At 39.9% G+C, this 27,663-nt stretch overlaps 1 protein-coding gene and 1 non-coding gene across 2 annotated transcripts in view; one reads left to right on the plus strand and one right to left on the minus strand.

Moving 5' to 3' along the window:
* The window catches only part of fchsd2 (FCH and double SH3 domains 2), a 178,859-nt gene that overhangs the window by 104,798 nt on the left and 46,398 nt on the right, over window positions 1-27,663 (plus strand). The window contains exons 9-13 of the mRNA XM_078221460.1: window positions 2,642-2,737; window positions 11,228-11,299; window positions 15,709-15,825; window positions 16,240-16,344; window positions 25,125-25,286. Of these exons, the coding sequence (XP_078077586.1) occupies window positions 2,642-2,737; window positions 11,228-11,299; window positions 15,709-15,825; window positions 16,240-16,344; window positions 25,125-25,286 (552 nt within the window). The remainder of the gene's footprint in view (window positions 1-2,641; window positions 2,738-11,227; window positions 11,300-15,708; window positions 15,826-16,239; window positions 16,345-25,124; window positions 25,287-27,663) is intronic.
* On the minus strand, window positions 9,779-9,970 carry LOC144500138 (U2 spliceosomal RNA). Its single transcript, XR_013498929.1, has one exon. It is a non-coding gene; the product is annotated as a U2 spliceosomal RNA (small nuclear RNA).

A 27,663-nucleotide genomic window follows, 5' to 3' on the forward strand; every position in this document is an offset into this window, starting at 1 on the left:
AAGGAAAATGGATGATTGTTATTACATCCAGGGAATTCACAAAATTAACTTTGATTTTACACATAAGGAAGCAGGGGTGGAGTGCAGAGGTCATTTTGGGAAGCTGTGTACTTCCTAGTGGTTGATTGGAGCAGCGTAGGCATGAGAGCAGATAACTAAGCAGTCTTTTTAAGAATGCAGGTTTTGAGCAGTGTTGGCAATGCTGCATTTATTGCCAATCCTAATCATTCTGATGGCAGATTTTGTCCAATAGTGATTAGTTCTACGACCGATTGCCTTGCTAGTCTTAACTCAGAAGACGTTGAATCACACGTAGTGGGACATTGCAATCAGTTTTTGGCCAGAACATGTAAAGTGATAGGTTCTCTTTCCTGAAAGATATTAACGAACCAGTTGTAGTTCTATGAATGCTTGCAAATTAAATTTAAATTGTTTCAGTAACAGTCGTGGTTGAAGTTGAATTTATGGTACAGTACCCCATAACCCCTGTAAAACATCCCAACTTAATAGTAATGTGTGGTGTGTGTAAGCTAAAAGAACTAATCAGGACAAAACTAAAACATCTTGTTGAATCAGGAAATAAGTGCAAAAGTCTTGTCATTGATTTTAAAGTAGATCACTTGGAAGCCATTCAATAAGACCATGGCTGATCTGTTGGTGTTTTGAATTCCACATTCCTATGTACCCCCAATAATCTTAGATTCTTGTTGGGCAAGGAAATTAATCTACCTCTGTCTTAACAAGACTCCACCTCCACCATCTTCTGAGGCAGAAGCTTTCAAAGTTGCACAACTGTCTGAGAGAAAGATGTTCTCCCCGTTTCTGTCCTAAAAGGGTGACCCCTAATTTTAAAACGGTGCCCCCTGTTCTGGATTCGCCCACAAGAAGGAAACATACTTTTCACATCCACTTTGTCAAGACTGTCCAGAATCTTTTAAATTTCATTAAAGGCACCCTCACTCTTCTAAATCTCAGTGGAAAACAAGCGTAGTCTGTCCAACCTTTCTTCATAAGATAATCATTCCAAGTATCAAACTCGTAAACTTCCTTTGAACCACCTCCAATGTATTTACATCCTTCCTTAAATAAAGAGAAGAGAACAGGTATCAATCTAGTAAACCTCCTCTAAATTGCCTCCAATGCATTTACATCCTTCCTTGAGGCGAAAACTGCACACTATTCAAGATGTGGTCTCATCAATGCCCTGTATAACTGAAATAAAGCATCCTTCCTTTTATGTTCAATTCCTCTCGTAGTAAAATATAGCATTCCATTAGCCGCCTTAATTATTTACTGTACCTGCTATGAAGAAAGAGTATTATGTTTTAATATTTTTGGAGTTTATTATGTAATCCTTTGAAACAGACTTGTGATTGTAGCCCTGTGCTTGTGGCTGTGGTTCTCGGTGTGTGTGACAAATGAAGCTGGGGACAGGATGTCCATGTTTCAGGACGTAAAACGTGTCTAAGTGTGAAAGGCACTCACCATCCTGACTTGGAATTAAGTTGCTGTTCCTTCACTTTCGCAGGGTCAAGTTCTTGAAACTTCCTCCCTAACTGCACTGTGGGTGGGCCTACACCTCTGACTGCAGCAGTTCAAGAAGGCAGCTCACCACATTGGCCATGCTAAATTTTCTCTCTGTGTACCCAAATAGGTACGGGAGTGTGACGACTAGGGGATTTTCACAGTAATTTCATTACATTGTTAATGTAAGCCTACTTGTGACACTTTTTCTCAAGGGCAACTATGGGTGAGCAACAAATACTGGTCTAGCCAGCGACAACCACATCCCATCAATGAATTTCAAAAATGGTATACCATCCCTCCTCATCCTCCTCCTGTCTGTAGCTGTGATAGAGTTGACCACACCACCCCCCCCCCCCCCTCATTGTTGGGCAGCTGCTGTCAGGTGGAGCCACTCTTTTCTATTTAATTGTAGCTCGTGTATCATTGCAATGGCTTCTCTTCCCCTCAAGTACCATTACCTCTGGTATTCCCCAAGGATCTATCCTTGTTGTTCATTCTCTTCCTATATCTAGTGATGCACAACACAGGCTTATAGCTTGAGGGTTGCCACTCCACGTCAAACATGGCTGACCGGGAGTGTCTCCTGCTCTTACCACCTTCCAGTGGTCTCATGAGCACCCCAGTTTCAATTGCACCACTATTGGTGGCTCTCTTCAACCTTCTGGGCCCCAGGCTCTGGAATTCCCTCCCTGCACCTGCACCTCCTCCTCTTTCTCTTGCTTTCCTCCTTTGAGACACTCCTTAAAACCTATGTCTTTAACCAAACTTTTGGTCAGGTAACCTAATATCACCCTGGGTGGCTTGGAGTCATTTTGTTTTGTAATGTGTCTGTGAAGTGCTTTGGGGACATTTTAGGTGCTATATCAATATAAATTGTTGCTGTACATCTTGGTTAATGTGTGTCTGGTTGAATTTTTTGGGGAAAGAAAAGCTATAAACATGTTGCCAAATAGAGATAATGGGCATATGAAAGTTTTGGCTGCCGTAAATTACATACACCATACATTTATCTGACATGCCATCAGTGACAAGTAGTTCTAATATCGACGTATTAAATTGTGTAATGTAAGTTCTTTTGATCTATTTATCATGCTACTTTGTAACTTTCTTTTAGGGATTGCGAGATTACAATCTGCAGCTTTTTCTTCAAGAAAATCCAGTATTTCAAAAACCTCAGTCATTCCAGTTCCAGCCCAGCGACAATGACATGGTACGTGGTTAGTTTATTCACAGGTATTTATTTATAATAGCAGAAAGCTAATCTGACAGGAACATGTGCTAAACAGAAAGATATATTTTTGCAGTTCTATCGTATTCTCCAAACAGAGAGGCATGTGTACTTTGGAAGTCTAAGCGAGAAGATTTCAGTAATGGAGCTTCTGATGTCATGGTTGGGAATGAACCTGAGTCCTGAAGCTGATTTTGAACTTTAAATTATTGATAAGTTTGTTCTTTGTATAATGTACAGAGTAAGATTAAACACTTGTCATCTGCAGCAGGTTGGCAACATGGCTCGTTAAGGGCAATTAAAGGAGAACAGCTGGGCTTTTCCTGTCAGCCTCCTAAGTCTTCGCAGACAGTATGAGTCAGTTTAATTGTTTCACGCAGCTTCCTGGCGCCAGATTGAGGGGGAGGGTGGATGTCAGGCAATACTTCTGTCAAGTCCAGAGGCCCTCCCTGGTGCTACAGTCGTCCACTCTGTAGAGGAACTCTCTCCCCATGCTGATGGCCCGACTGCAAAAGCCATTTTTAATACAAATGTTAGAAGGCTGGAGAGAGCTTCCATTTTGAAGCAACCTCTTCCATATGTACCTTCCAATGCAACTTGCTGCTTATTTCAAGATAGAAGACCTCTGAATGGCCATCCAACTTTGACAGCTTTGCCCACACTCCTTGATTAGGTGGGAAGCCCACCTTCTAGCCATTAATTGGTTACCCATGAGTAACTGTCCCACACAGTACGGATTTCGGACCCACATTTCAGCCTGAAAATAGGGTTCAGAAGCCTATGGCGAAAGTCCTGCCCTTGGTCATCAAATGTTAAGAGATCTTTGAAGTCAGTAAGTTTTGGCACAAGTGACCAGAATTCATTTCATGAAGCCTCTAAAATTATATTGATGAAATTGACATTTGACCCCTGGAATACTTGGAGGCAGCAGGTAAAATAGTTATTTCTAAATAAATTGGAAAACACTGATTTATTTATGGTATTTTACAAGCAAGTTTGAGAAGATTCATATTTGGAGGAAAAATCTGAATTGCTCATGGTGATATCAAGTCCTCTGACTACAGAATTAAATCACTTTATTTTACTATTTTTATATTGTGTTAGAACCATAGAAAATTACAGCTCAGAAACAGACCTTTTGGCCCTTCTTGTCTGTGCCGAACCATTTTTTGTCTCGTCCCACTGACCTGCACTTAGACCATATCCCTCCACACCCCTCTCATCCGTAAACTTGTCCAAGTTTTTCTTAAATGTTAAAAGTGACCCCGCATTTACCACTTTATCCAGCAGCTCATTCCACACTCCCACCACTCTCTGCGTGAAGCAGCCCCCCCTAATATTCCCTTTAAACTTTTCTCCTTTCACCCTTAACCCATGCCCTCTGGTTTTTTTCTCCCCTAGCCTCAGTGGAAAAGCCTGCTTGCATTCACTCTATCTATACCCATCAAAATCTTATACACCTCTGTCAAATCTCCCCTCATTCTTCTACGCTCCAGGGAATAAAGTCCCAACCTATTCAATCTCTCTCTGTAACTCAGCTTCTCAAGTCCCGGCAACATCCTTGTGAACCTTCTCTGCACTCTTTCAACCTTATTCGCATCCTTCCTGTAACTAGGTGACAAACTGTACACAATACTCTAAATTTGGCCTCACCAGTGCCTTATATAACCTTACCATAACACTCCAACTTTTATACTCGATACTCCGATTTATAAAGGCCAATGTACCAAAGGCACTCTTTACGACCCTATCCACCTGTGCCATCACTTTTAGGGAATTCTGTACCTGTATTCCCAGATCCCTCTGTTCAACTGCACTCTTCAGTGTCCTACCATTTACCCTGTACGTTCTACTTTGGTTTGTCCTTCCAAAGTGCAATACCTCACACTTGTCTGCGTTAAATTCCATTTAATAACAGTAAGGAGTTTAACAACACCAGGTTAAAGTCCAACAGGTTTATTTGGTAGCAAACGCCACTAGCTTTCGGAGCACTGCTCCTTCGTCAGGTGAGTGGGAGTTCTGTTCACAAACAGGGCATATAAAGACACAAACTCAATTTACAGAATAATGATTGGAATGTGAGTCATTAAATTCCATTTGCCATTTTTCAGCCCATTTTTCTAGTTGGTCCAAATCCCTCTGCAAGCTTTGAAAACCTTCCTCACTGTCCACTACACCTCCAATCTTTGTATCGTCAGCAAATTTGCTGATCCAATTTACCACATTATCATCCAAATCATTGATATAGATGACAAACAACAATGGACCCAACACCGATCCCTGCGGCACACCACTAGTCACAGGCCTCCACTCAGAAGCAATCCTCCACAACCACTCTCTGGCTTCTTCCATTGAGCCAGTGTCTAATCCAATTTACTACCTCCCCATGTATACCCAGTGACTGAACCTTCCTAACTAACCTCCCATGAGGGACCTTGTCAAAGGTCTTGCTGAAATCCAGGTAGACAACATCCGCCGCCTTCCCTTCATCCACTTTTCCGGTAACCTCCTTGAAAAATTCTAATAGATTGGTCAAACATGACCTACCACGCACAAAGCCATGTTGACTCTCCCTAATAAGTCCCTGTCTATCCAAATATTTGTAGATCCTATCCCTTATCACAACTTTCAATAACTTGCCCACCACTGACATCAAACTTACTAGCCTATAATTTCCTGGATTTCTTTTGGAACCTTTTTTAAACAACGGAACAACATGAGCCACCCTCCAATCATCTGGCACCTCCCCCGTGAATACTGACATTTTAAATATATCTGCCATGGCCCCTGCAAGTTTAACACTAGCTTCCCTCAAGGTCCGTGGGAATAACCTGTCCGGTCCTGGGGATTTATCCACTCTGATTTGCCTCAAGACAGCAAGCACCTCCTCCCCTTTAATCTGTAAAGATTCCATGACCTCCCTACCTGTTTGCCCTATTTCCGTAGACTCCATGCCCGTTTCCTCAGTAAATACGGATGCAAAAAAACCATTTAGTATCTCCCCCATCTCTTTTGGTTCCATACACAGTCTACCACTCTGGTCTTCAAGAGGACCAATTTTATCCCTCACTATCCTTTTGCTCCTAACATACCTATAGAAGCTCTTTGGATTTTCCTTCACTTTGTCTGCCAAAGCAACCTCATGTCTTTTAGCCCTCCTGATTTCCCTCTTAAGTAGCTTCTTGCACTTTTTATACTCCTCAAGCATCTGATCTGTTCGTTGCTGCCTGTACATTTCATACAACTCTCTCTTCCTCTTAATCAGTGTTACAATCTCCCTCGAGAACCAAGGTTCCTTATTCCTATTTACTTTGCCTTTAATCCTGACAGGAACATACAAACTCTGCACTCTCAAAATTTCTCCTTTGAAGGTCTCCCACTTTCCATTTACATCCTTACCAGAGAACAGGCTGTGCCAATCCACACTTCCCAGATCCCTTCTCGTTTCATCAAATTTGGCCTTTTTCCAGTTCAGAACTTCAAACCGAGGACCAGATCTATCCTTATCCATGATCAGGTTGAAACTAATGGCATCATGATCACTGGATCCAAAGTGTTCCCTCACACTCACATCCAACACCTGCCCTAACTCATTTCCCAATAGGAGATCCAATATCGCATCCTCTCTAGTTGGCACCTCTGTATACTGATGTAGAAAATTCTCCTGAACACATTTTACAAACTCTACCCCGTCTAAACCTTTAACAGTATGCGAGTCCCAATCTATATGTGGAAAATTAAAATCCCCTACTATCACAACCTTGTGTTTCTTGCAGTTGTCAGCTATCTCTCTGCTGATTTGCTCCTCCAATTCTCGCTGACTATTGGGTGGTCTATAATACAACCCCATTAATGTAGTCATACCTTTCCTGTTTCTCAGCTCCACCCATAGGGCCTCTGTAGACAAGCTCCCTAATCTATCCTGCCTGAGTACTGCTGTAACATTTTCCCTGACCAACAATGCCACCCCTCCACCTTTTATCCCTCTGCCTCTATCCCGCCTGAAACATTGGAACCTTATGTTCTTCTTATGTTCTTAACCCTGGAACATTGATCTGCCAGTCCTGCCTCCCCTGTAGCCAAGTTTCACTAATGGCTATAATGTCATATTTCCATGTGTCTATCCACGCCTTCAGCTCATCTGCCTTCCCCACAATACTCCTGGCATTGAAATAGACACACCTCAAAAGGTTATTTCCACCACACTCAACCCTTCCATTTGTGATTTTGCTTGAACTAACCTGTCTTTTTACCCCTGCTCCACTATCTGCTCTGGCACTCTGGTTCCCATCCCCCTGCAAATCTCGTTTAAACGCTCCCCAATAACACTAGCAAACCTCCCTGCAAGTATATTGGTAGTTTAGGTGTAACCCGTCTCTCTTGTACAGGTCCCACCTGCCCCAGAAGAGGTCCCAATGATCCAAGAATCGGAAACCCTGCCCCCTACACCAGTTCCTCAGCCACGTGCTCATCCGCCCAAGCATCCTACTCCTACCTTCACTGGCATGTGGTACAGGTAGCAATCCTGAGATTACTACCCTCGGGGTCCTGCTTTTTAACTTCCTTCCAAGCTCTTTGTACTCACTCTTCCTACCTATGTCATTTGACCCGATGTGTACCACGACTTCTGGCTGATCACCTTCCCACCTTAGACGCTGTGCACGCGATCAGAGACATCCCTGACCTTGGCACCCGGGAGACAACAAACCATGCGGGAGTCTCTGTCCTGACCACAGAACCTCCTGTCCGTACCTCTGACCATTGAGTCCCCTATTACTACTGCTCTCCTCTTCTTCCTCCCACCCTTTTGCGCTGTAGAACCAGACTCGGTATCAGAGTTCCGGCTGTCGCAGCTTGTCCCAGGTAAAGCATCTCCCACAACAGTATCCAATTCAGTATACCTGTTGTGGAGGGGTATGGCTACAGGGGAACACTGCTCTGCCTGTCCTTTCACATTTCCATTTCCTCTCCTTACAGTAATCCAATTTCCTGTGCTCTGCTGCTTAGGTGTAACTACATCCCTGAAGCTACTGTCTATATACTTCTCATTCTCCCGAATTAGATGGAGGTCTTCAAGCTCCTTCTCCAGTTCCCTAACACGCTTTGCTAGCAGCTGCAGTTGGATGCATCTTTTGCAGGTGTTGTCGTCACGGATACCAGACGTCTCCCTAATCTCCCACATCCTGCAAAGAGGAGCATTCCAACATCTTGCCTGGCATTTCTTTTTACTCTGGGGGAAAAACAAGAATAAACTTTCTGGGGGAAAAAAAACCCTACTCTCGCCTCTGCCTGTTCTCGTCGAAGCCCGTTTTGAGCCAAAGCCCTTCAGCCCTCACTCTGCTACCTGCTCACTCCGCCGTCCCCTCTCAACGCTGCCTGCTGGATAGTGCGGCCTGCTTTTTAAACCTCTCGTGCACTAAAAAAAACTACAAAATACCTTCTCGGGTGTTAGTGTGTAATTCTTCATGAGCAATATTCAACTAATAACTTGATTTTAGCAATTATCCCTTTTGTTTGCTTGATCATAGAAACTTAGTATCTATTGTGCCTTTGCTGACTGTTTGAAAGTACAGTCATACTTAGTCATACACCCACATTTTTGTCCATAACCTCAAAGGTCATGTATTTATATAATTAACACTTTAAAATTATTTATGGAATCCGCTTCCACCACCTTTTCAGGGAGAACATTCTAGATCCTGCTGACTCTTTGATTTAAAAAAATACTCTCATCATGCTACTAGATCTTCAGCCAATGATTTTAAATCTGAGCTCTGGTTATTGATTGACCTGCCAGAGGGAATAGTTTTCCTTTATTGACTCTCTTAAAACCTCTCATCATCTTAGAAACTCATATTAGGTCACCTCCATAGAGAGCGGCCCTAACTTCTCTTCATTTCCTGAAGTCTCTCATCTTTGATAAAACTCCTTTGAACTCTTTCTGATGCCTTTATGTCTTTCCTGAAGTATGGTGCTCAGAGTTGTCCACAATACTCCAACTGGGGCCTAATCAGTGATGTTTAATGTTCTATTGTGATTATTTTGCTTTTATGTTCAATGCATCTATTTAATAATCCATATGATTTTAAACCACCTTATCAACTTGCTTTGCCACTTTTAAGGATTTTTGTATACCAACAACAGGGTCTCCCTGCTCATCCGCACATTTCAAATTTTTGCAATTTAAAGTAAAGTAAGTCGACAGAACCCAAGGCAGTAAGCATTTTTTTTGAATTTTCATATCCATGTTCGACCCTCCCAAATTGCAGCACTCCACACCTCTCCACATCCATTTGGCATGCTTTTGTCCATTTACCCACGTCTACAACTATCCGTATCACTACCATGTTGTCAAATATCGTATCTTCCACAAACTTTATCATGCTTCAACGCATACCCAGGTCTAGGTCATTTATATGTATCGGACCCAAAATTGATCCTTGGGGAAAACTTCTGCACACCAGCTCCCATTTTGAAAAACATGCACCCATTTGCTCCTTTGCTTCCTGTCACTGAATCAATTTTATATCCTTACTGCCACTTTACTCATCATATATTGGCCTAATTTAAGAAGCACTGAATTCCTTACTGCATCCTCGTAAAAAGCAAATCAAGTAGTGATGCTATTATTGTCATCAACCACCTTGTCAAGCTTCCTTTCAAATTTAAGTTGATCTTAAATGAATGGCCTCTGCGGTTGTCTGTTCAACATACCTTCTGTCCTGCGGAAGCAAAGTTTTATTCTAATTTCTAATTTCCTTTTGATGTGAATTTTGTGCTTGTGTCCTGAAGTTCTATATTCATTGTGCAAATTTAGTAGTTTTGCCATAATGATATCTGCTTGAAGCTGTCTAGGTTCTTTTAGGTATGGCCATGATCACTACCTTTTATTCCTTCTGTTTTTGATACTTTTTAAAAATCCAATTCAATCAAATCAAGCCCAATTCAGAGTCTCAACAAGTGAGACATTCCCAATCCAAGCTGACAAGACAGGGCTCTCACCTCCTGTCTTGGGCTTGATCTACATGATCCAAGCTGATTGGAATCGGCATTGCACCTCCTCCAAGGCTTGATCTCATTTGCATCTTAGCCAAAAGGCCGAGGTGCCGCTTTTAAAAATTGCTTCAAATGAAGCTAAAATGTAACCTAATGACTTCAACCAAATGCAGCATGTCGATACTATACTTGATCTTAGCCAAAAGGCCAAGAAGAAGTTACATCAACAATTCAGGCTTTGCATCTGCAAGGTGGAGTGTGAAGTTCCTGCTACTCAGCTCCATCTTCTATAGGTCACCTTCTGCTACACGAGAATTTTTCTAAATCGTACACCAACAACCTTCTGACTGAGTGCGCCAATTTCATGACAATTAATGTGAATTATGCTTTTTTCACTCCGAGATTATCTAGATTAATGTAGTAAAGACCTAAAAATGTGGAAATGTAGGTCAGTTAGCATCTCTGCAGAGCAAAACAGTTAACGTTTCATGTCTGTGACCTTTCAGAATGAGGTAAAGTTAAGAAATGTAATACCTTTTTGAGCAAATGAAAGGTGGGAGTTAGGGTGAAGGACAGAAGAGGTTAAATGACAATAGATTTCATGGTGCAAAGACAAACGGTGTGGTAATGTTTAGAATTTAATCTTTCCTGCTCTCCACACTGTCAAGGACCTTCACTTTTGTTCTTTTTCCACTTTCACTTGCTCAAAATCTATTCCATTTCTAGCTTTTTCCAGTTCTGGTGGAAGGTCACAGGCCTGAAACATTAGCCTTGTTTCTCCCTTCACAGATGCTGCCTGATTTGTTAAGCTTTTTTTTAACTTCACCCATCTGTAGTGTTTTGTTTTTGTGTCAAATTAATGCACTGTTGTTTGACTTGTGGCTTTTGGAGGAAAGTTTTTCATTCTAGCAGCCTCACTTTCTGTACCAACTCAAACTAATTGCAAGGAAATACATCAATAATTAACTTTCTAGAAAATGTATTGGCGCACTTGTTATTTTATGTTATGCTCCTTTATTAGATCTTTGTTTCCCAAAGCCATACCATGCACATACGTCAAAGGTGTATTAAATGATTATTTACAAATATATTGATCTACATCTACTTTAAACCAAACTTAGCTAAGCACCTTTACATTCTCAGAGTGTCCGGATGTATGGAAAAATGTGTTCCCTTAATTTATGATTTTGTGTTGGGCGACAACAATGAATGTTGTGTCAGGTTGCTCAGTTGATGTTTATTTTAGATGTATCCTTAATCTCTTTTGCTTTAGAAGCTTTTTTTTTCCTTTGTTAACATTTAGTTAGTGATAATGCTGTATTGTTTTGTGGATGCTTTGCATGTGTGCTGATAAATGTTTAAAGCTACTTGAATAATCCAGCAGCTACATGTGGATGAGCTGTTTTTGTTTCCCCTAACCACTGTATGTCAAAGCTAACATGTTCATTTTGTCCTATTAATGTTTTCATTGCTCAGAGTTTTAATACAGTGCAGCTTGTGGACATTGATCTCTCACCCGTCAGCACTTTGCGAATGACTTTAGCAGAGGTACACACAGTCTTTGTGTACTTGGTGTCATGTGGTGTGGTTTGGTGTGCATGTGTAAAGAAAACTGCATCTTTTGATTGATGACAATGACAGCTCCTGACAGTTGCGCTACCTTGACAAATGATGACAGTTTGTGAATTGATGTTTGGGGCCTGATTTTGACCCATTCAAAACGGTTTTTGCTTCCACCGCATTAAAATCGGGCCCTTGAAATCAAACTGTAAAACATTTCCTGCTTGAAAGCTTGAATTGATCAATTGCTTTAGTAAATTCGGCACTGTTTGGGATATTCTGTAAGTATGTCATGAGATTGTTCCATGTTAAGAGCCACTATTCAGTCATAATTTATTTATATTCTGATCTTTATCGCAATCTTGCAGCATACGATAAGTCACTGCTGCCTCACAGCACCAGCAGCTTGCACATTCTCCCTGTATCTGCATGGGTTTCCTCTGGGTGCTCTGGTTTCCTCCCACACTCCAAAAATGTGCAGGTTAAGTGGATTGGCCATGCTAAATTGCCCCTTAGTGTCCCAAGATGTGTAGCTTAGGGGGATTAGCCATGGGAAATGCATGGGGTTAAGGGGATAGGGTGGGGAGAGGGACAGGGCAAGATCCTCTTATCAGAGAGGTGGTGCAGACTCGATGGGCCGAATGGCCTCCTTCTGCACTGTAGGAATTCTATGATGTTGTACCTATGTTACTTGCATGGATCCATAACCTAGCAAGATGCTCAATGGAATTGGACTTTTTTGCCAACTGGTCAAGCACCTTGTTTCCTAATCTATTGGTAACGCAGTTTTAGCTGAAGGTGATTTAAAATGTTTCTTGATTTTTTTTTTATTGGTTTCCCAATTGGAAAGATTATCAGTGTACTCTTAAAGGATTAAACGTTGCCCCTTTATTTCTAGTAACAATGATACCTGTCTGAAATTGCTTTCTTTGATAGGTTGCTTAATTTTTCCTCATTTTTAGAAACCCTTTTTCATATTTTGAGTCCTAATCTATCCTATCAGTTTACCATGCAAGGTTCAGTGTTGAAGCCCTGTTCATGCAAAGCATCCTGTTAGATTTTTGTCAGACCATTTGATACGTGGCAAATAAATGGGTGATGAAACTTGTGAGCAGCCTAGTTTGCAGCTCCAGTAATTTCATGCTAACTTTTTGAGAGCATCAAAAAGTACACAAATATGTTTAGAAATTCTTTAGATAAATAGTATAGATGCAGATTTCCATTACATCCTTAAAGCTTACAATTTAATACCTATCATGTCTGGACCAGTGCCAAGGATCAGGGGTATAATTGACAGAGTGCACAGTTTAACTTCACTGACTTATTACTTGATATTTCTAACTTACTGCTGGATGACATGTCAAAGATTGCACCATTCTTTTTGTGAAAGCTAGTTTAAATAATAAACAAAACTATTAAATTGACCAAAATTTCTATGTTGAGTTGCTGAAAGAGGTATTGCGCAGTTTCTTAACTACCTTAATAAATAGTCATCGTTAGAAATCTGAGTTTTCTTGGTAAAAGGTTGAAATTGTCTCCTTAATCATGAAGAACCAAGCTGAAATGAACTCCTTTCTTTTGCCAACTTGACTTCTGCTAAATTAATGCAAACCTTAGGGACTCATCAGCCTGTCTAAAGTTGAGATAGTTAACACTAGTTCTTGCATATTTTTACACTTGACTGGGGTTGATGAAGTATTAATATGGCAGCTTTTGTTCCTTTATTTTTCTGGGTATCACTTGGCATTCAGATGTCACTTTCGTTAGTAACTAATCTGACTAATAACGTGATGTATGTAAATCCTTTAATTTATTTTGAGTGCTATGAAAAATGCTAGGGATACATGTCTAAACCTTGAATCCAGTAACTTCCCCCAGGAGGCCACAGACAAAATGTAGACATTTATTTATTAAACATCTATCATAAAGCTGAAATGTCATAATACTACTTAGGATTAAAGATGATTCCCACACCTTTTACTTCAATGACTGGCTGTTAACTGGAACTTGTTGCCATTTTGCATTTAAGAATCTCAATAAGTTTGCAGCTCCCCAAATCCCTAATGAAGTGATATTTAATTCTAATGAAAGTTTTCAATGGTTTAATTTTGAGGAGGAGCAATGGGTGGGGGAGAGTAATGATTTTTTAGGAGCTAAGCTACATTGTTATTCATTCATTACACTTTATTTAAAATATTTTGTCATGCTTTTATTACCTACTAATCAAGTGCTGTCCTGATTGGCCGCCTTCCGTCTCAAACTCCACTTTGGCCAAAGTTCTGTTCTCCATGTTCTAACTGTGACACAAGTTCTATTCACCCACTATCTCTGTGTTCACAAACCCACATTGGCTCTGGTTCGCCAATTTTAAAATTCTCAACCATGTATTCAAACTCCTCCATTGCCTCACCCCTCCTTATTTCTGCAATTTCCTCCAGCTATACGTTCTTCCAATAAATATTCATTCTGCTGCTCCTTTGCATCCCTCAATCCCTTCATCTCTCCCTCTCTCGCTCTCTCTTCCTTCTAAAACTTTGCTTAAAACCTATCTCTTTTCACCAAGTACTTGGTCACCTTTCCTGTCTCCTTTGGTTCAGTTTCAATTTTGATTTGACTACATTCCAATGAAGCACTTTAGGATGTTTTACTGCATTAAAGGTATGATGGAAATTTAATTTGTTGCTTAGAATCATACCATATCAGTAAATTACCTCTTGATTCAATTAAAGTTAGGATTATTGAATATTGTTAGTATTGAAGAGCAGAATGAATATTTTGACTGTAGGAATCTGTGAAAATTCCTGCTGGTAATTGTCACCGGAGTCAATTTAAAAATAAGTAAATTACTGAGAAATTTCTGACTTTAACTTACTGACTTTCTTTCTCCTTCCTTAAGTTGTGAATTATGTCCACATTTGTAGTCTCCTGTGGTACTGTTAATTACAGATCAGAGGACATGCTATTTATGAGGCCAGGTGCATTTTACAAGTCACATATTAATCTATCAGTGAGGTTTAGCTGTGTAAAATTACCGCGTTATTTTGAAGACAACAAAAGGTGCAATTTGGTACTTCGATTAGATCAGCTAGAGCAGATCAATTAGAAGTCAGAATAGCTTTTTTAAAAAATATATTCTCACAAATATTTCTTCTTTTGCATATTCGCTTCACAAATTTAATAAAATACATTCTAATATTCCTTGTATGTGTGGTAGCCATAAATATAGCTATTACGTTAACTAATCTATTAAAATGCCATTCACCAATTTTTAAAATGCAAGGTGTGACACAAAGTCAATTAAAAGAAATTTGTGCCTTCCTCAAGTCAATTAGGTGCCCTTAAAAAGGGTAATCCTGACCTCTAAAGCAGATAGCTAACTTGAGGAGGGCACAAATACTTTTTAATTGACTTTGTGAGTGTGACAGAAATTTGCATGGTGTTTGGATTGTGACAAGCACCTACTGGATGCTGGACCGTTGTTACATAAAACCAGTTTTTCAAAACCTTGCTCTCAAAGATGCCTCTTGCAGCCTCCATTAAGGAAATATGCACAGGAATATTATTCTTTGACCAAAGGACCAGAATATTAGAAAGCCCAAAGACCTGAAATAGAGTTAATAGCGAATACTATTAATGATTCTGCCTGTTTTCTATCGAAGAATCTGACCCTGGATTATTGAAGATAAATGGTGACAGAGCCTCGTGCTTTGCATGCTGCTGGTGTACCGTAAAGCTTGCTATTTTCCTATTTGCTTTAATCAGTGGATTTAGTATTGAAATTCAAGAGAGTAAGCAGAAGAGCTTTGATTTGCAGTTTTGTTTATATTCTTGCTTTGTATTACATTGTAATTTCTAACTAGAATCAAGTTTTACACGTGAAAAAGTCTTCTTATGTGGCTGGATTTGCACTCATATCAATTACATAACAAAAGAAGACTGTAAATTGTATTTATAAAATGTTGCATCTCACCTTAGCCATCCTATTCTTTATTCTTGCTTTCCACTGCAATAAATAGAGGATATATTTTGATGCTTGGTGATTCACCTAAAAGAAAACACCAAATTGTGCCCATCTCGCAAGCATTCATGTATGAAATGCAATATATTTCTCGAAACATAATAATTTTGCCCTTTCATAACTCAATACTTGTGAATCCGTTTCCTCACTACAATTCCAGAAATCGCTCGTGCTCTTCTGCATATTCTCTTAAATTTAGCAAAAGAAATTTTAATATTCCTTGGTAAGTAAGGTAGAGATAATAACAGCACACTATTAGCTAATTGATATTAAAGGGTTTATTGGATGCAATCAAATTTCCCAATGGTACCATCAAGTGTGTATCCATGGTCATCATCATTTCTATCACCCTGTTAACAAGTACCACTAAATGTTACAGAGTCGGCAATTGGAATATGAATCTGGGACCACTGAGGAGCACAGTCTTAACAAGGAAGCTCGTAAGTGGGCAACCCGTGTAGCACGAGAGCATAAAACAATCATCCATGGTCAGAGGGTAAGTGAAAAATGCAAATATTCCACTATATTTTAATTAAATGAGCTTGTCTGTGCTCAAGACTGAACGTACCAGTCTAGAGCAACTGACCAAAAACGAACTTGTTCTAGTTGACATTGTGTTGGGAAAAATGTTTTTCAGTTCACTTAAGAACTTAATCTGTGATACAAGCTCTTGTACATGCATTGTATATCCATTGACCTCAACGCTGTATCAGGTTATTTACATTCCACCAACAAGGTTTTCGTTGTATTCCCATATGAAATATCCAAGTCGCATAATTGACGTGGTGACACTGGCTCATCATGCTTGGTCCTGTACTTGTTTTCCTTTCAACTTTTGACAAAGCGCAATCGCATATTTGACCTAATTCATTTAAATGTTGATAATTTGATCTGTTGTTTGAATTTACAGACCCTGGAAGATCTAAAGGCTCATGGAACTGTCGTCTCAGAACAAGGGCGAATTGAATTGGAACAAAAATTAGAAGAGGCTAGAGAAGCTATCCGGAAGGCAGAGGTAAGGGTTATCTGAGAGCAAAATACAACAGAAACTTTCAAAAAGAAAGAACAAATTAATTAACACGCCTGGTAATTTTATTTGCTTGTTTCTTTACCAAATATAGTAAACACAATGAGTGGAAAATATAAGTCATGTTATTTTTGGTATGTGTGTTTGTGTACATGTGTGTATGTTTATACTCCTTGCAGTTACCATCAAGGATACTTTAGTTATTAAAATAGAATTACCTACTTTGTTAGATTTGGTTATTATCTTGACTGTTACCATAATGCACAGCCGTGCGAATGAGTATACCAAACTTCACCAAAAAGACCTTTTTAAATTCTGGGTTTGTAAATAGAGGCAATAAATGTGCATACTTTTGCAGGTAATAAATAATTGTAACTTAGCAAATATAAATCTAACTTTAACCTTTTAACAGAGAAATTTTTGTTTTTGCTTGTAGAAATGTATCATTTTGTGATTATTCTGGAGTTGCTCTATTGGTTTCAGTGGGAACCTGTGCTTTGGACAGTCCCAAGGAACAGTTAGTAGCCACTAAGCTAAAAGAAACCAAAGCACCAGTTGTTCTTAAAATTGATGGAGCATGATGCCAGCAATTAAATCTTATGAAAATGATTAACTTACACAGGAGCTCTCTGGAACGGATAGTCTCCTTAAAGGAACATGAATACATATGAAATTGCAGGTGATTCTTAGATTTGTGGATCCAAGTTATGGAAGAAAACCCAGAAAACTGCACCTCTTTTCTTGGGAAAAGGGCATATTGAAGCAAAAGATTACCTTATTATTTTAAATGTACAAATCATACATTAGAACCCACGTTTCCAACTTAAGCTGCAACTGTGAAACCAAAGATGATAATGGTACCAAATTAGTCAGCGTCACGAAAGGTGATCCTCCCTTCACTTAACCAATATAGCAGTCAATGGAAGGGACTCAACAAAAACAAACAGAATAAATGCTTGTTTAGAAACTAGAACAGTGGACATGGTGAAAAGTACTATAGATTAATCCAATCTTGATGTTGCCCTATGTCCTCCCACACACCTTCGAGCAGTAATCACTGGATGGTCTCTGAAACACTGGCTGATGTTTCTCTTCAGAACCCACTGATGCTTAAACCTGTGGAACACCCTCACTGATCAAACTCAGAAAAGGCTAGGCATTGAATCTGTGTCATATGGTTCATGTTACTGACTAGCTTTATCACTGAACCATAAGGAGGTATATTAAATTAGTTTTGGTTTAAGCCAAATTAAGCTTTACTTTGACAACCTTATAGAAATTGACATTACGAAATAAATGCTGAAGAATACTTTTCCAACAAATAATAACGCAAAATATCAAACTGTGCAATGAAGGATAAGGACTAATGCTAAGGAATGGCTTTACTGCGTGTAGCTACAAAATGACCAAAGAGGGGTGCAAGTAAAGGATTGTACTGTATAACTAATGACAATTTAACTCCAAGAAGCTTATTTTCTTTGATTTGACAATGCTTAAATGTTATTTGATAATGTTTTTAAAAGTTTTGCAATTTAAATACTTTGCTATTTTCATTAGGAAAAGTAAGTGTTTTTAGTCTCAACTATCATCCCATCTAAGGATTTTCATTTATAATTGAGATCTGCAGTTTGAAATGATTGATACCAGTTGAGCTGGTACAGATTGTTCTCGGTGCATGCATTCATAGAATTCATAGAATTCCTGACAGGAAAAGATGTCATTTAGCACAGTATCCAATGATGTAATTTGGGGATGTCCCACCGATGATTCCAGCTAAGTGGCTAATTGAAGAGAATGAGTCATGATTTTGGAAGGTGAAGAAATCGTTAAAGAAGGTCCTTGTTGATGAGTTATAGACTCAAGCTATTGAAGAGAGGAATTATTTTTTATTAACAGGTGAAGAAAATAACAGATTGCCCTACACCAATCTCTATAGCACTATAGAAAATCTTACACTCTAGTGGTTGACTGCTGAGGAACATTTGTAGCTTTTTGTGAACAGAGTAGTGGCAGTCCAAGAGATTGTCTTTAATTGGCAGCATACAAATATTTATTCTGCCTGATAATGTAGCGAAATGTGAAATTATGCATTTTGGTAGAAGAATAAAGGAGTTGAATATTGTTTAAATGAAGAAAGACTACAGAAAACTACAGCAAAGAGGGTTTAGGGAGTCCTCATGCGTAAATCACATAAAACAAGCATGCAAATTTAGCAGGTAAGTGGGAAGGCAAATGGAATGTCAGTCTTTATTTTAAAGGGAGTGGAGTATAAAATTAGGGAAGTTTTGCTAAACCTATACAAGGTATTCTAGGCCACACCTGGAATACTGCAAACAGTTTTGGTCTCCTTATCTAAGGAAAGATACATTGGCATTGGAGGCAGTCCAGAGAAGGTTCACTAGTTTGATCCCGCATATGGGGGGATTTTCTTATGAGGAGAGGTTGAGGAGGTTGGACCTGTACTTACTGGAGTTTAGAAGAATGAGAGGTGACTTTATTGAGACAATTAGGATTCTTGGGCGGCTTGACAGGATAGACGCCAAGGTGTTGTTTCCCTTTGTGGGAGAGTCTAGGACTAGAAGGGATACTCTGAGTGATTTAAGACAAAGATGAGGAGAAATTTCTTCTCGAGGGTAGTGAATGTGGAATTCTTTACTGCAGAGGGCTGTAGAAGCTGGATCGTTAAGTATGTTCAAGGCCGAGATAGACAAATTTTTCATCAGTAAAGGAATCAAGAGCTATGGAGATAAGGCAGGAAAGTGGAGTTGAGGATTATCAGATCAATCACGATTTCATTGAATGGCGAAGCATACTCGATGGGCCAAATGGCCTACTTCTGCTCCTATGTCTTACAGTCTTATAATAGAACAGCTTTACCCAATTTTAATATTGCGTCATTTTTAATAGTATGATTCAATTCATGTGTGATACTGGAGAAAATCTTACAGAAAGAGGCCATTTTGTCTGCATCAGCTGAAAAAGAAAACGTAAAAAGCTCGCTATCCATTCTAATCCCACCTTCCATTTCCCGGTCCATAACCTTGCAGGTTATAGCACTTTAGGTGCAGATCCAGGTAACTTTTAAATGAGTTGAAAATTTCTACATCCACCATCCTCTGGATGAAGGAAGTTTTTTTCCTGTCTTCTCTAATCCTTCTCCCAATTATCTTAAATCTGTGCCCTCTCGTGATCCTGTACACCTCAATCAGGTCACCTCTTAGCCTCCACAGTTTCAAGGTGAACAACCCCAGCCTATCCAGTCTTTCTCAGAGCTGCAATTTTTAAGTACTGGCAACATTCTTGTAAATCTCCTCGGTACTTTCTCCATTTGATCATGGTCAAATTTATGGGAGTGGTAGAGGAAATAAAATTGAGTTTACATTTTCCAGAAAACCCTTAAGAAAGAAGATGTAATAAATACTGTGACATTACTCATGTACTCATTTAAAGCATTTGTCTTTAACCCTCCTTTAGTTTAAAATATTGCATAATCTATAGCATAGCATAAAGGGCAGAGCTTGTACTAGACAGCAATTTCTTTTGTAAAGTCATTATCTGAGAAGATCAATAAACAGATTGAAAACCACAGCTACAGCACACCAATTAACTGCCTTGTAGAATGCTGCCAGGAAGTGTATTCATATCACCTAAATTACTGAGCTAGCAACAATTATATTAATCAAAAAATAACTAGATGGTTAAATTGCTTTCATCTGTTCTGAAGCTATGTTTGTTAATCAATAATTTGTTTAAATGTGTTATACTCTCATCTCTACCATCTGTCCATGTGGCCTTGGTTTGTTTTATCTGATATTTTATCACAATCTGTAAGGCTGCTTTCTAATTTGCACCAGCCTAACTTGAAGCTGTAATGAATGGTGATTATTATAGATAACCGCTGCATTTGGCATCAGTGCTTGATCACATGCATCAAGAACAAATGTGAATATCATGAAGACAAAATTTCTGTTTTGTAAGTTAGATATTTCACAAGCTTTGATGACAGATTTTGGAAGGGTGTATGTAAGAAAGGTGTAAGAGAATTCTTCCCACCTTCTAAATCCTGGGCCACCCAAGCAAGACCTTTAATTGGGACGAGCATAGGGAGGCCACCTTGGACCTCGCCTCGCTCACCCCTCCATAAGACAAGTTGGGGGTTGGTTAATAGGTGGTAGACACCCATGGAATTTTAACAGGTCATGTGGAGGTCGGTAATATTCTGCATTCTGCCCTGAGTTATTGGACTCTATATTAAGGATCGATGGCTGCAATGTGCACAATAGTAAGCTCAATACAGTTCCTTGCGGTGACATCATGCTTCAGTGGAACAATGTAGAGCAAATTCATGGGTCAACTTGATATGGGGTATTCAAGAGGAAAGATGGAGACAAAGCTTGGGATTGCACTTTCCAGCAGAAGTATTATTCTGCATTTGATCTCTCCAGTGTAGTGGAGCCCACACCATGAGCAGCAAATGTACTCGGGAGTACATAAAAATTATTGGAACCATAGAATCCCTACAGTGCAGAAGGAGGCCATTCAGTCCATCAAGTCTGCACCAACTGCACGGCTAATCCACCTAACCAGCACATCTTTGTGACTGAGAGAAAACCTGAGCACCCGGAGGAAACCCACACAGACACAGGGAGAATGTGCAAACTGCACACAGACAGTCACCCAAGGCTGGAATCGAACCCGGGGCCCTGGTGCTGTGAGGCAGCAGTGCTAACCACTGTGCCACCATGCTGCTATGTCATCCAGAAGCTGTACCCTGGAGAGTGCTCTGGTGGGAAATGTCCAGAGAAAGAGAGCAGAGATGATCTGAGGAGGGAACCAAGTTGTTAGAGGGAAAGGGCCTCTTTGGAAGGTGGGAGAGAAGGAAATGCTATTCTCCCTCGGCAGTTGCTGTTGAATGTTGCATCATTAGATCATGTGTGTAGGTGAAAGTGGAACTGGAAGAAAGGAATAAAATACTTGTAGGAAGCAGAGTAGAAAGAACTATAATCCAGGTGGCGCTGAATTTGTAATAGATGGCCATAATAAATCCATCCCCAGGGTGAACACTAAGAAGGGACAGGTTTGAGGTGATCCACATAAAATTAAAGAATGACTGGAATTTTGAAGCATAATTAATGTATATCTCTATCAAATAAAAGCAAAAAACTTCACCAATGCAACCACAAAGCAATGGCAAAAGAGGTTAGATCGTAAGAGGTAAGAGCAGAAAGTAGGCCATTTGGACCTCCGGGTTTGCTCCGGCATTTAATAAGATATGGCTGATCTGATTTTCCTGCCTGTTACCCATAAACCTTGACTTAGGGAGAATATCTGCTTAGGAATAGAACATAGCGTGTTTGACATATCAGTGTTTACCCATTTTTCTCCCAACTTCAATTACTTTATCACTGGACCCACTAAGTTCCAAGCCACCCCAGGGAAAATCGGAATAGGGTGGAATAACAGTGGGATCCCAATCGGAGCCAGGAAGTGTAAGCCTGTGGAATTCGCTACTACAGAAAGCAGTTGAGGCCAAATCATTGTCTGTTTTCAAGAAGGAAATAGATATAGCTCTTGGGGCAAAGAAGATCAAAGGATATGGAGGTGGGATCAGGCTATTGAGTTGGATGGTCTGCCATGAGCATGATGAAGAGTGGAGCAGCTGGCAGAACCGAATGGCCTGTTCCTCTTTTCTATGTTTCATTTTCCAGGGTAAGCAAAACACTGCAGATGCTGGAATTTGAAACAAAAGCAGAGAATGCTAGTAAAACTCAGCAGATCTGGCAGCATCTATAGGGAGAGAAAACAAAGTTAGCATTTTGAGTCTATTGGATTCTTCCTTGCAACTAAAACAGAGGAAAAATATGTTGGATATTAGATAGTAGCTGGGAGAGATTACGTCTGTACCACCTTTGCTATCTCTTCCAGCCAATGGACAATGTGTGATCTTGAAAATATGCAAATTAAATTAATTTACATAACTTAAGAAATGGGTGCAAGAGCAGTAGACCTGCTCCAGCTCTCTAAACAATCATCTTCGGTCTCACTCCACTTTTCGCTTACCCCGTTATCTCTTGATTCCCTGAGTAGTCAAAAATCTATCTCAGCCTTGAATCTACTCAATGATGGGGTATCCAAGATCCTCTGGGATAAACATTTCAAGGATCAAACCATCCGAGTGAAGACATTTCTCCTCATCTCAGTCCAAAATGATCAGCCCCTTAACTTAAGCTGTACCCCATGTCCTAGCTTCTCCAGTTAGGGGAAAACAATCCTACCCTGTAAAGCTCCTTCAGAACCTTGTGTGTTTCAATGAGATCACATCTCATTGTTCCAAATTCCATAGGGGCCCATTTTGCTCAGTCTTTCATCAGAGCACTCCCATCTCATCCCAGGAATCAGTCTGGTGAACCTTAACTGTACCTCCTCGAAGGCAAGTATATCCTTAGATAAGGAGATCAAAACTACGCACAGTATTCCAGATGTAGATTCACCAAAGCACTGTATGATTGTAGCAAGACTTCCTTATCTAGTTCTCCAGTTCACTTGCAGGAAAGGCCAGCATGTTGTTTGCCTTTCTAATCAGTTGCTGTATTTGCATGCTAACCTTTTGTGTTCCTTGTATGAGTACGCCCAATATTAAGTTTCATACCTTTTAAAGATTATTCTGTTTTTCTATTCTTACCAAAGTGAATAACCTCAACACTTCCCACGTAATACTCCACTGCCATCTTGTTGTCCATTTACTTAATCTGTCTATATCCCTATGCTGTCTCTTTGTGTCTTCCTCACAGATTACATTCCCTCTAGCTTTGTATCATCAGCAGACTTGGATACTTTATTACTCTTGGTCGCTTTGCCTAGTAGATTGTAAATAGTTGGGGCCCTAGCACTAACCCTTGCAGCACTCCACTAGTTGCAGCCTACCGACTTGAAAGTGCTCCGTTTATCCCTAAACTCTGCTTCTTGCCCATTACGCAATCCATGTTAACAAATTTTTCTAATTATGGCATCTTATCAGTTGGCTTTGGCAATCTGAATATATTATATCTGCTGCCTCATCTTTATCTACCCTAATAGTTACATCCTCCGAAAACTCCAATAAATTTGTCAAACACAATTTCCCTTATGTAAAACCAGATTGACCCTGTCTGACCATACTATGATTTCCCAAGTACGTTGTTAATACTTTCTTAAGAATAGACTACAGAATTTTCCTGCAGAAAAATTACTTCTCCAAGCTCGTTTACTTTCATGTCATAACCCCCTCTAACGCCAAAGAAGCAGTTTGAACTGACCAAATGCCCACGCATACAAATCTTTTATCTAGCATAAATCTAACCAGAGCTTTACTCCCATTACCCAGAACCATTAAATTAAACCTACTTAATTCTATACCTTTATTTCTAATATTTAACAAATCAAGTGGTGGTTGATGGGGAAATGTTCATCCTGGAGTTCAGTTACTAGTGGTGTACTGCAAGGATCTGTTTTGGGGCCACTGCTGTTTGTCATTTTTATAAATGACCTGGATGAGAGTGTAGAAGGATGGGTTAGTAAATTTGCAGGTGACACTAAAGTCGGTGGAGTTGTGCACAGTGCGGAAGGTTGTTGCAGGTTACAGAGGGACATAGATAAGCTGCAGAGCTGGACTGAGAGGTGGCAAATGGAGTTCAACGCGGAAAAGTGTGAGGTGATTCACTTTGGAAGGAGTAACAGGATTACAGAGTACTGGGCTAATGGTAAGATACTTGGTAGTGTAGATGAGCAGAGAGATCTCGGTGTCCATGTGCATAGATCCCTGAAAGTTGGCACCCAAGTTGATAGGGTTGTTAGCTTTTATTGGTAGAGGGATTGAGTTTCGGAGCCAGGAGGTCATGTTGCAGCTGTACAAAACTCTGGTGCGGCCGCACTTGGAGTATTGCGTACAGTTCTGGTCGCCGCATTATAGGAAGGATGTGGAAGCATTGGAAAGGGTGCAGAGGAGATTTACCAGGAGGTTGCCTGGTATGGTGGGAAGGTCTTATGAGGAAAGGCTGAGGGACTTGAGGCTGTTTTCGTTAGAGAGAAAAAGGTTAAGAGGTGACTTAATAGAAGCATACAAGATGATCAGAGGATTAGACAGGATGGATAGTGAGAGCCTTTTTCCTCGGACGGTGATGGCTAGCACAAGGGGACATAGCTTTAAATTGAGGGGTGATAGATATAGGACAGATGTTAGAGGTAGGTTCTTTACTCAGAGAGTAGTAAGGGTGTGGAATGCCCTGCCTGCAACAGTGGTGGAATCGCCAACATTAAGGGCATTTAAATGGTCATTGGATAAACATGGATGATATTGGAATAGTGTAGGTTAGTTGGGCTTTAGATTGATTTCACTGGTCGGCGCAACATCGAGGGCCGAAGGGCCTGTACTGCGCTGTTATGTTCTACGTCCTAAATATAGCTCATCTAAAGCTTTTCTGTCAGTATTGTTCAAGAAGCAGAGTTGATAAAGTGCAGATTTCAGCACAAGATTGCAACTTAAAAATAGGAGATTGCTTACAAATTCTAAAACATTAATGTCATAAACAGAAAAAGATATTCTTAATCTTTGTCAAATTTATTTTTATGCTGACGGTCTATTTTTTATAAAATAACTTATCATTTAGCGATTGAACTAAAAGAGCTTAGAGATTGCCAGTTAGATAAAGGAACTGAAACATATATGGTTATGCAGCATTTGCTCTGTTCAAACTAAAGATTTTTTTTTAAATTGTCAATTTTTTTTGCAGACAGTTAAGCTAAAGGCAGAAGCACGATTGGAGCTACTGAGGCAGATTGGGGTTGCTGTGGATACTTGGTTAAAAAGTGCCATGAATCAAGTAATGGAGGAATTAGAAAATGAGCGTTGGGCAAGCCTCCCACCACTCACCAACAGTGAAACTGTGCACTTGGTAAGACATTGACATGTATGCTGACTGCCACCTCGCTTGAAAACTGTCTGTCTCTTTTTTTTAATTTGCTACTGAGATTAGAGCTTCTCTGCCAAACCCAACATTTGCCCATCCCTAATAGTTCTTATGAAGATGGTGATGAACTGCCTTCTTGAACCACTGCAGTTCATGTGGTTTAGGTACCCCCCGCCCCCCAAACACATACATACACACACAGCTGTTTGGAAGGGAGTTCTAGGCATTGACAAGAGACGTGAAGAGATGGCAATATTGTTCCAAGTCAGAATGGTTGAGAGACTTGGAGGGTAATTTAGAGGTATATTGGCTGAGCAGAAATTTCCTCCAACTAAATACTGGGGAGGCCAAAGTCATTATCTATGGTCCTTGGAACAACTTCATTCCCTGGCTACTGACTCCGTCACTCCCTCTGGCAACTGCCTGAGGCTGAAACGCATCACAACTAATTTTATTTTTGTATTTTACTTCGAGATGTGCCTGAGACCACACTTCCCACCATCATCAAGATTGCCAAATTCCACCTCAGTAACAATGCCTGATTCTGTCCTACTGTCAGCTCATCTCCTGCTGAAACCCCCATCTTTGTTACCTCCAGACTTGACTATTCACATGCTCTCCTGGCCAGCTTCCAATCTTCTATCCTCCATAAACTCAAGCTCATCCAAAACTACTGTCTGAATCCAAATCATCTTCACCTACCACTCCTGTGCTCGCATTGGCTCCTGGTTGGGCAAGGCTTCAGTTTTAAAACTGTCAGCCGCATTTTCAAATACTTCCGTGGCCTCACCCTTTCTCCCTCTGCAACATTCAGTCCTATAACTCTCATGATTTCTGTGATGCACCAGTTCTGGCACCTTGTATGTCCCCCCCATTTTAATTACTTCAACATTGGTGGCAGTGCTTTCAGCTGACTGTACCCTTAACTATGGAATCCCTTCCCTAAATTTATTTTTCTCTCTATCCCTTTCTTTAAGACACTCCTTTAAAACTAACTCCTTGATCAAACTTTTGATCATCTGTCCTTGTATCTCCTTATGTGACACGCTCTCCAGTGTTCCTGAGAAGCATCTTGAGATGTTTTACTATGTTGAGGTTCTATATAAAATTGTTGATGTTTTCATAGAGATTGGATTTTATTCAGTACTTAAACTATTATTACCGCTATTCATGACAACTACTGTGCGTGATGAAATGAAGTGTTTATATCAATATTTAACTGAATTTTATATGTATACCTAATAAGTTAATGGTGAGGAAGAAACATCTGAGAAAATTATTCATCAGAACGATAATAGAATTTCAATTATGATAGTTAACATAACATTGGCTTTTAATCCTTGAGTTTAGAAGTCTTGGTATTGATATAATTGTGTTTAAAATTATTTTTATAAAACTTTGATGGGCTAGTTAGAAGTTATTTCCTCTAATGGGGACACCTGGAACAAAGGACTCAATGCCCAAATTAGAACTGGGTCATTGAAGAATGAAATCACCTTTCATCTAAAGGCTAATGGAAATTTGGAGTTCTTTTCCACAACAAGTTATAGGTGCTGGGTCAATTGAAATTTTGTAGGACTAAGACAGAATTGATTGGTAAAGTTATCCAAGGATTTGCGTAAAAGGTGAGTAAATGGAATTGAGGTACCGATCGATATGAACTGTTCGAATGGCAGAAAAGGATTGAGGGGCTGATTGACTTTCTCCTGTTCCCTTTCACAAGTGCTCTACTCATTACATAGTTATCCTATTTATATATCAAATACATACTTTTTATAAAAAATCACAACATTAGGCTTACCTTAGGCAACTTTAGGTTTATGCATAGTGTTTCATATGCAGTTGCAATCAGATGGCAACCATGTATTTTAATTTATTGGAAGAGGTGTGGTTACATGAAGTCTACTTAATTAGTTCATGGGATGCGCACTGGGATGTCCGCCTCAGTGGAATGAACAGCAATTATTCCCCATCCTGAATCACTACAATCCATGTGGTTTAGGTATATCCGTAGTGCTGTTAGGGAGGGAGTTCCAGGAATTTGACCTGGCTACAGTGGAAAAAACGGCAATATAGTTCCAAGTTAGAATGGTGATTTGGAGATAATCTTGCAGATGGAGTTCTCAATGCATCTGCTGCCCTTCTCTTTCTATGCAGTAGAGGTTTGGGTTTGGAAGGACTGTCAAAGAAGCTTTGTCGAGTTGCTGCATTATATCTTGTATACGGTATGCACTGCTGCTACTGTGCACAGATAGAGGATGTAGTGAATGTTTAGGTGGTGGTTGGGGTGCCAGTCGAGCAAGCTGCTTTGTGTAGGATGGTATTGAGCTTTTTCAGTGTTGTTAGAGTCACCCAGACAAAA

The sequence above is a fragment of the Mustelus asterias genome, chromosome 10 (genome assembly GCF_964213995.1).
Source record: "Mustelus asterias chromosome 10, sMusAst1.hap1.1, whole genome shotgun sequence".
Taxonomy (NCBI): domain Eukaryota; kingdom Metazoa; phylum Chordata; class Chondrichthyes; order Carcharhiniformes; family Triakidae; genus Mustelus; species Mustelus asterias.